The sequence below is a fragment of the Carlito syrichta genome, unplaced genomic scaffold, assembly GCF_000164805.1.
Source record: "Carlito syrichta isolate Samal-C Ts95f unplaced genomic scaffold, Tarsius_syrichta-2.0.1 Scaffold301816, whole genome shotgun sequence".
In the NCBI taxonomy this organism is placed as follows: domain Eukaryota; kingdom Metazoa; phylum Chordata; class Mammalia; order Primates; family Tarsiidae; genus Carlito; species Carlito syrichta.
The window spans coordinates 446,246-456,356 of record NW_007245912.1 but is presented as its reverse complement, the minus strand read 5'-3'; the positions used below and the strand labels follow the sequence as shown (position 1 = coordinate 456,356).

Here is a 10,111-nt window from a genome sequence, read left to right as displayed (position 1 = left end):
GCGACAGAGCGAGACTCCAACTCAAAAAAAAAAAAAAGAATTTGGGAGCCAAACGTAATCCGCTTTTAGATGTAGTGTTTTTTGGTTTTTTTTAAATTGTATTTCTTCAACAACTCTTTCATTGCTGTCTGCCTCTATGTGTCGGATAATTCTGCTGGGGATATTTGGATGAGAAGGCATGACTTGCTTGGGGTGTATTGGTAAAACAGATGCACAAATAACATATCACCGTACCCGATAATGATCACCGTGAAAGTTTGCACAGAGTGCAGTGTCGAGGGAGGTTTCAAGAGCAGAGATTTGAAGGTTGGCTGGGAAGGTAGGGGGGGGAGGCTCTGGCCTGTGCAAAAGCACAGAGGCATAAGGGAGTTTGGTATTTGGGAAGACAAGTACTGTGATTTAATGAGACTGAGCAGAAAAGGTCGGTAAGATTGTAGCCAGAGGTCTTCCAAGACCTTGAATGCCACGCAGATGATTCTAGAACTAAATAAAAGGGCCGGCCGGTCGTGGTGGCTCAGGCCTGTAATCCCAGCACTTTGGGAGGCCGAGGCTGGAGGCTTGCTGGAGCCCAGGAATTGAAGACCAGCCTGGGCAACATAGCGAAACCTCATCTCTACAAAAAATTTTTAAAAAATTTAACCAGTCGTGGAGTTGCATGCCTGTAGTCCCAGCTACTTGGGAAGCTGAAGTGAGAGGATCCCTCGAGCCCAGGAATTCAAGGCTGCAGTGAGCTATGATTCTCCCACTGCACCCCAGCCTGGGCAACTAAGTGAGACTCTGTCTCAAAAAGAAAAAGAGAGAGAGAGAGAGAGAATGAGTGAGCAAGTGAGTCAAACATAACTTTTAATGCTATTTCAGTAACAAAAAATTGTTATAACTAGAAGCAACCATAGTGATCTAGTTCAATGCTTTCGTTTTACAAGTAATGAAGCATTTTGGAGCTAGTACTTTTTTTTTCTGTAAATCTAGCTCTTTCTAGTAAAATCACAAGTAACTTGCTTGCCTTATATCTGTTTTGTTTTGTTTTTTAAATAATAAACGTACAAAGAATGGGACTGTTTGCTCAGGAGACAAGAAAACATTTTTGTACGTTTCCAGTTCCCGGAGGTAGCGATGGAAATGGCCTTCTGATTCCCACACTGTGGTCTCCTGATTTTCAGTCGGCTGTGCCATGTTGTCTTTCTAAAACCAAGTGAGAAATAACACAAAGCAATGTGTATGTTTTATTTATGTATTTCAGGTAATTGGCCAACATTTCTATTAACATGTTAAATGATTTCCTTTTGGATAGTGGAAACGCTGTGTTTCTCTAATACATTTCATTTACGTTAGCAGATTTCTTTCATGATTTTATCACACTTGTTTCAAGGATCCTTTAAAATAGATGTGTTTAGTACTCTTTCTTAATGATTTAGCAACAAGATGTCGTATACTACCGATTACTAAACTGAAGAGACTACAAGACATTTCCTTAACTCACAAGAAAAAATAAAACAAACCCTTGAAGATTAAAAGAAAGTAGAATCTTACACCTACTAGATTTAGAAGCTAAGAATTACACAAACCTTTTTAGTAATTTAAAAATCTATATGTTAAATATGCTTAATTGGAAAATATGATAGATATGAGATGAAGGCAACTTTGGTCACAACTTACATTTTGCTAGGCCTGTGGATTTCAGAGGCTCTACCACTTTTTAAACATTTCCCTTTGAAGTGGTAATCTAAATGTTATATCCACTGCACACAGAAGAAAGAGGTTCTAAAGTTTATTCATGTACTCAGAACAATAACCACAGCAGTCTTGTTTCAAAGCCTAAATGAGTCAGCTAGTAGGAAAATGAAAGTTTGTTAAGTAGATATTATTTGTGTAGAACAGAAAACACAGAATTTTGTAGTTGAAATGGATCATTATGGTATAATTGTTTCATTTCAAGCTGAAGAAACAGAGAAGTAATCTCTGGTATTTACAAATATGCATGTGTTGTGCGTATGCATGGATACTTCTGCACAGCCCACTAACTAGCTGTTATCTCTTTCTACCTAAGGAAATGGGCTTAGAAGTATCACTTAAAATTTAAGTTTAAAAAAGGGGAAACTTTTCTCAGAAATGAGGGTTATTACATACCGAAGCGGTCTACAAAGAAAGCATGTGTGTATTTTGCAGGGAGAAAGTTGGATTACTGTAGAGGTCTGTCATCCTTCGAGTTCCTGGATTTGTAACTACCTGGACTTTAATCCTGCTCAGAGGAGAAAAGATCAAACAAGCAAAAAGTTAATTTCTTCTTTGCTTTTGAAAAATTATTCAATGTTGACTAATGATTTAAATTTGAGTCTGATCCTTGGTTTGAATACATGGAACCAGATATAGTTCCTGGCCTCGAGAATCTTCCAAACTGAAATGATTTTGCTTACCATCAAAGCTATAAGAACAAGTTGTGTGTGTGTATGTGTGTGTGTGTGTGTGAATATGTATAACATATGTTATAGACATATATACATGGAGGGGGAGAGAGAGACCTATTCAATAATGGTTAAGACAATAATCATTGTAGAGTTATTTATTTATTTATTTATTTATTTTTTAGGTCAAACATCATTCAAAGTAGTAGTCAAATCTCTATCACCTAAAGAGTTAGTCCGGATTCATGTCTCTAAACCTTTGGACAGAAATGATGGCACATTTTTGATAAGATATAGGATGTATGAAACTGCCCAGGAAGGGCTTAAGATAGAAGTTCTTTATGGGAATGAACATGTGGCTCAGTCTCCCTATATCTTGAAAGGTAAGTGATGTTTCTGCACTCCACAGCCAGCCTTCTGTGTTTCTAAGTTTAGGACTCCAGACAACTGGTACCCTTTCTTATCAACAAAGAGACAATTAGAATAAACCAGTGCCTCTTCTGTGGGTCAACTGGGAACTTCACTTAGCTGCCTTTTGGAATGGGCTATGATGGCCTTGAAGTCAAATAACATTGTATACACACCCCTGGAGCTCACTTTAACCTGAAATTTTTAGGAAAAGAAAATTAAATAATTTTTTTTTGAAGTTGGAGTCTCACTCTGTCGTGCAGGCTGGAGTGCAGTGGCACACTCCCAGCCGCCACAGCCTCGACCTGCTGGGATCAGGCAATCCTTCCGCCTCAGCCTTCCTAGTAGCCAGAATTACAGGCTCACACTACCACACCCAGCTTGCTTTTTTTATTTATTGTAGAGACGAGGTCTTGCCAAGTTTCCTGGGCTGGGCTTTCTTGAAACCCCGGGCTCAAGCAATCCTCTCACCTTGGCCTCCCAAAGTGCTGGGATTACAGGCTGAGCCACTGCGCCCAGCCTAAGAAAAATAATTTAAAGAGAATTAAATGATTAAAAAAATATTGTGCATTTACTGTAGTGCCATTTCCACTACTCTTCTTTCCTTTGTGTAAATAGATCCATATTTCCATCTAGTAGCATTTGCCTTCTAAGGCTTTCTTTCCATTAACATCGCTTTTAGCGCGAGAATGCTGGTAATGAATTCTTTCAGCTTTTGAACGTCTGAAAAAGACTTTCTTTTACCTTTTTTTTTGTTTTGTTTTGTTTTGAGTCGGAGTCTCACTCTGCTGCCCAGGTTGAAGTGCAGAGAGGCACGATTAGCCTTCCAAGTACTGGAACTGCAGGCATGCACTGCCAGGTCCAGCAGATTTTTTTATTTATTGTAGAGGCGAGGCCTCGCCAAGTTTCCCAGACTGGTCTCAAAGCCCTGGACTCAGGCAATTCTCTGGCTTCTTCCTCCCAATATGCTGGGATTACAGGCGTGAGCCACGGTGGCTGGCCTGCCTTTATTTTTAAAAGACAGTTTCACTAGTTATAGAATTAGGAGTTGATGGGATGTTTCTTTTAGTACTTTGAAGATGCTATTCCCCTGTCTTCCCATTTGCATTGTTTCTAACAATAAATCTACCATTATCCTTATCTTTGTTCCTCTGTACCACGTAAAAGGTTTTCCTTTTATTAGTGGTTTTGAGTTGATTGTTATGTGCCTTGGTACAGTTTTCTTCATGTTTCTTGTGTTTGTGGAGCTTCTTGGATTTTTTTGTCAAATTTAGAAAAATTTAGTTTCCATCAAATTTAGAAAAAATTTTGGCCATCATTTCTTCAAATATTTTTTCTGTTCCACCCCAAGATACTAAATGCCCATTTATTAGGCTTCAAATTATCCACGGTTCATAGATACTCTTTTTATTTTTCTTTTTTTTGGGAAAACAACTTTACTGGAGTATAATTCCTCTTTTTATTTTTCAAATTCTTTTTTCTCTGTTTCATTTTGTATAGTTTCTATTGCTGTCTTTAAGTTCACTTATGTTTTCTCCTTCAATGTGCAATTTGTCATTAATCTCGTTCAGTGTATTGTTCACCCTGCAATGCTTTTTTTTTTTGGTCTTCTTGAACTTTTTTCTGAGATGCAGTTGAGTTACTTGGAAATAGTTTAATCTTTTCAGGTTTTGCTTTTACAGTTTGTTATGTGGAACTAGGGCCGTGTGTAGTCCTAATTACCCCCCATTCCTGAGACAGTACCCTTCCACAAAGTCCACCCAAACCCCACGAATCGGCTGGTGCCAGCTGGTGGGTACCTTCTTCCTTCCAGTCATTTTGGATGGGTCTTCTGCAGCCTTGGGGAATTTCCTCCCACATATGCCCTAATCACGTGCTCTGCTTAATACCAGAAGGGGGCCTTCTGCAGATCTTGGGAGTTCTCTGTGGGTAGAGAATATGTGTCCCACACATTCTAGCTGCCTCAGTCTCCCTGTCAGCGAGACACTCAGCTCTGTCTTCTCAGCTCAGTGAGGTTGCCTGGCTTTACCTCCCTGCAGTACAACCTGGAATCGGCCTTAAGTAGCAAGCTGTAGGATCTATAGGGCTTATCTTGTTTGTTTCCCATCTCTCAAGCTCATTCTCCTTCATTGCCCAATATCCAGTGTCTTAACAACGATTGTTTCCTATATTTTGTTTGGTTATTTCACATGGAAGGGTAAATCAGTCCCTATCGCTTGTCTTGGCCTAAAGTAAAATCCTCAAGAAAATTAAATCATTTTAAAAATCATGTTTTATATTAAAATACATATAGCTATATCTTGAAACAAGATACAAAACTTGCATGAGGCCGGGCTCCGTGGCCCATCCTGCAATCCCAGCACTTTGGGAGGCTGAAGCGAGTGGAATGCCTAAGCCTGTGGGTTCGAGACCAACCCGGGCAACTTGGCGAGACCTCGTCTCTACAATAAATCAAAAATTACAGCTGGGCGTGGTAGCACGCATCTATAGTTCCAGCTACTCGGAAGGTTGAGGCGCAAAGATCGCTGGAGCCCAGGAGGTCGATGCTGGGGTGGCCGTAAGCGTGCATGCCACTGCACTCCAGCCTGGGCAAAGGAGTGAGACTCCAACTCAAAAACAAACAAACAAACAAACAAAAAAACCCTGCATGAATTCTTTTTTAAATGGGTCCTCAGAGAAGTTCTATGCTTATAGTCAGCCACTTAAAGTTACACTGCCAGACACCCCTGGCTTACACATTTCCTCTTTGAGATGTGCTGATAGAGGTGATTTAGGGGCTCAGAAGAGACCCCAACTTGTGTTTAAAAAAATCACTACCCCTACTACATTATAATACCTGCAAACGAAAAACATTCTTCTTCCTTGTTAAAGGGTAAGTTGTTTATGTTTGGCAGCTATTCACACCTCACTAGAAGTGAATTTCTCAGCTCATTGACTGAGTTAGGTTAGACTGGGAGAAGGCAGATGCTATATCAGGTTATCCGGGGTGCAGAGAGGGGGCAGAAATTACAAGTGAGGACTCTTATACCATTACATGCAACCACTGATTTGACAAGGGCAGATTATCTCTGGGAAATCTGGTAACTTACCAAGAAGCAGGGGCCAAAGTAACTCCCTGTGTGGTGCTTGTTAATACAGCGTGGCACTGTGTGTGTTTTGCTTTCCTCAGGACCAGTGTACCATGAGTACTGTGAGTGTCCAGAAGAGGATCCTTGGGCCTGGCAGAAAACTCTTTCTTGTCCAACCAGTGAACCACAGATTGAGAAAGATTTTGCTTCGTTTCCCAGCATCAATCTCGAGCAGATGCTGAACGAAGTCCCCAAAAGGTTTGGGGACGAGAGGGGCGCCGTTGTTCATTACACGATTCTCAGTAACCACATTTACCGGAGATCTTTAGGGAAGTACACAGACTTCAAAATGTTCTCTGATGAGATGTTGCTGTCACTGGCAAGAAAGGTATGAGAATGAATGAACTGACTGCAAAAAGAGTATAGCTTAATTAGGGGTGACGTTTAAATGCTTAGAATGACAAGGGCAGGCCCGGTGTGGTTCAGCCTGTCATCCTAGCACTTTGGTAGGCTGAGGCGTGTGGATGGCCTGAGCCTGTGGGTTCGAGACCAGCCTGGGTAACTTGACAAGACCTCATATCTATAATACATCAAAAATTATCTGGGAGTGGTACTTGGAAGGCTGAGGCAAAAGGCTCACCAGAGCTCAATGGGTCAATGCTGGGGTGGCCGTGAGTGTGCAACGGAACTCCAGCCTGGGCAACAGAGTGAGACTCCAACTCAAAAAAAAAAAAAAAAATTACAATGGCAAAGAATGGAAATTGATTTCAGGCTCAGAAATGTGCACCTGAGATATTTACCACCTGAGTCTTGATCAGTTCTCCACGTTTGAGAATTGAAAGGACTTGAGCCTCCATCCCAGGTCATTGGGCCATGCAGGGCACTCCCAAGGTTTCTGTGAACTCCCAGGCATCTACAGCCTCGAGGTCACTTCTTCTTTTTTTTTTTTGAGTTGGAGTCTCACTCTTGTCGCCCAGGCACAAGAGCATTGGCACGCTCACAGCCACCACAGCCTCGACCTGCTGGGCTCAGGCGATCCTTCCGCCTCAGCCTTCCAAATAGCTGGAACTACAGACGCACGCCAACACGTCCATCTAGTGATTTATTGTAGAGATGAGGTCTTGCCAAGTTGCCCAGGCTGGTCTCGAACCCCTGGGCTTAGGTAATCCTCTTGCCTCAGCCTCCCAAAGTGCCAGGATTACTGGCTGAGCCACCGTGCCTGACTGAGGTCACTTCTTTAAGTTATCTGTTTCTGCTGGATATTACTCCGTCCAGATTTCACTGTCTGCAGCTGTTTTCTCCTCTTCACCTCAAAATGACTTGAACTTAGAATGTTTTCCGTCTTTTTCCCTAAGCACATCTAGAAGATGATGTTCGTGGCATATTTTTGAAGGTTGAGGTACCAAGGCGAGGTTATTTGTACCTGTGCACATGCTAAAAAACAAACAAAAACTCTGATATTTAGAAATAGACGTGTCTGAACTCATCAGGCTCAGTCACCCCTGTCTCTGGGAATACCTCACTGGCTGTTCTTGCTGTTCTAAGCGTCACTGGTCCCCAGGCTCTCCATGTCCCCAACAGTACGTCCCTGTCCCGCTATTCACCCCCTCTTTCCACGCTTGCTGAACTCTAAATTCCTCTTAAGCAGAGCAATTCAAAGCGCCTTTTGTCTTTGTTGTTTCTGAAGGATGGAAGGGGAAAGTTTTTTATCTTTCTCACTCAGAGAGACCATCAAGGTCATTTTCTAAACAAAAAAAAACAACTTTCCTCATACATTTTACAATCTCCAAAGTGTGCCGATCAGTTCTTATTTTATTTTATTTATTTTTTTGAGTTGGAGTCTCACTCCATTGCCCAGGGTGGAGTGCAGTGGCACACTCACGGCCACCATAACCTCGACCTGCTGGGCCCTGGCGCTCCTTCCGCCTCAGCCTTCCAAGTAGCTAGAACTACAGCCTGTGATCCCAGCGCTTTGGGAGGCGGAGCTGAGGTGATTGCCTGAGCCCATGAGTTTGAGACCAGCCAGGGCAATATGGTGAGACTTCGTTTCTACATTAAATAAGAAAAATTAGCTGGGTGTGGTGGTGCACACCTATAATTCCAGCTGTTTGGAAGGCTGAAGCGGAAGGATCGCCTGAGCCTAGCAGGTCGAGGCTGTGGTGGCCATGAGTGTGCCACTGTACTCCAGCCTGGGCCACAAGGGTGAGACTCCAACTCAAAAAAAAATCCAAAATAAATAAGACTTAATCCTAGTCTTTGAGAAATCCACTCTAGTGAGACTTGTCTTTGTTACTGGAAGTGGGGATAGGATACAAATACAAATAATCATATCCCACTATAATACGTCTAAAGAAAAGTGGTTATCTAGGATTCAAGTGACTGAGGAGGGCGAGTCACAGAGGAGGTGATATTGGACCTGGGTTTGCGGAATGGGAAAGGAGACTGCCAAGTTGAGTAAGTAGGAGAAGAGCATGCCGAGTGAAGGGAGTTACATATTGCAGAGGGTGGTATTTTCAGAGGGTGGCCTAAAGTGTCCGGGTACCTGGGCAGGTGGAAGATGAGCCTTAAAGCTAAGCTGGACCAAGACAGCGAAGCCTTGAGCTTAGAGCTTAGACCTTGTCCCATAGGCTTAAAGTTTCTGTGATGCTCAGTAGTGATATTAACCAAATTGATTTTGGAAATTTTAGTTTTAGAATTAATTTTAGTTTTGGAAGTTGGAGCACCCAAGTGAAGATTAGAGTGGGGAGAAGCTAGCTAGGATCGGTAAGGAAGTCATTGCAACAACCTAGGCAAGGGGGGGGTGAGGGCCTAAATGAAGGCGCTGATCCTGGAGGTAGAAATGGAGTGGCAGATTCCAGAAATAAAGGTGGTGAGGCGAAGAGGGGGACGGTGGAAGCAAACAAGGCCTTGGGTCTCGTTTTGTAGGCAACTGGCAGAGAAGGTTCTAGAAGCCACTCGTCATACCTAGCCACATGGTTTCCTCTTTTATGATACTAAGGGGTTTTTTTGTTGTGGTGGTGGTTGTTGTTTGTTTTTTGCCTCAACCCATCCCATATTTATTGGGTGCCTTTCCTCTTGTCACTCTGCTGTCCCTAAGGTGTTTGCTTTATTCTCAGGACTCAAGATGGTCACCACCACGTACACATTCCAGCTAGGACAGTGGAAGTGTATTGTTCCTTTTAAGGACACAATCTCAAAGTTGAATACATCACTTCTGCATGTTTCCATTGACTTGTGCTTAATCACATAGTTTGATTCTAGCTGCAAAAAAGACTGGGAAATGTAATCTGTAGTCTGGGTGGCTATAAGCCCAACTGGAAATGGTAATCTATTACCAACAGTTTTTGCTCTACTTAGTTGTTGAAAAATATGAGCTTTTTCTCCTTAGATTGAAATAGAGTAGCCGGGCTCGGTGGCTCAGTCTGTAATCCCGCGCTTTGGGAGGCTGAGGTGAGTGGATTGCCTGAGCCCTCGGGTTCGAGACCCGCCTGGGCAACTTGGTGACACCTCATCTCTACAATAAATCAAAAAATCAGCCGGGCATGGTAGCGCATGCCTGTAATTCCGGCTTCTCGGAAGGCTGAGACGGAAGGATCGCCAGAGCCCAGCAGGTCGAGGCTGCGGTGGCCAGGAACGTCCACTGCACTCCAGTTTGGGCGCCAGAGTGAGACTCCAACTGAAAAAAAAAAAAAAGAAAGAAAGAAATAGAGATCCTCACTGTAGTGCTTCCACCTGGTCCCAGTTTTGATGCTTCCAAGGATTGTAAAACTCAGGCAAAGGTGGGCAGCATTCTTTGAGGGTTCTGTTAGGTCCCTCAAGTGGTCCCCCTCCTCCAAATATGAAGACCCAGTGATCTGAAAGTTGTTGAGTAATTTCAGACAAGTCACACAACTTCTCTGGTCTTTAAAAAAAACTTTTTTTGAGAATTCTTTCTCTTATATAGAGATGTGCAAAACTTCAAGTGAGTGAATAACTTTGAATAGGAATTACGATAAAACAAAATGAAGACCTTTAAGTCATTTGGCACATACTTACTGAGGTCTGAAGTGGTCAGCGCTAGTAATACACTAGTAGTCCTTGCCTGATACTAAGTTTTATTATTATTTTTTCCTTTATTTTAAAGATGCAAGGTACAGTTCAGGGTTAGATATACAAATCTTCATCACGCAGGTACCCTTGCTGATGAGGTACTCCCGATCCTTTTCTTATAGTATTTTTTTTTTTTTTTTGAGT

General features: G+C 42.4%; 1 protein-coding gene across 1 annotated transcript in view; it reads left to right on the top strand.

The window, feature by feature from the left end:
- Nucleotides 1-2,529: 2,529 nt before the first annotated feature.
- Nucleotides 2,530-10,111, top strand: part of KDELC2 (KDEL motif containing 2) — a 15,792-nt gene continuing 8,210 nt past the window's right edge. The window contains exons 1-2 of the mRNA XM_008055302.2: nucleotides 2,530-2,785; nucleotides 5,980-6,266. Of these exons, the coding sequence (XP_008053493.1) occupies nucleotides 2,530-2,785; nucleotides 5,980-6,266 (543 nt within the window). The remainder of the gene's footprint in view (nucleotides 2,786-5,979; nucleotides 6,267-10,111) is intronic.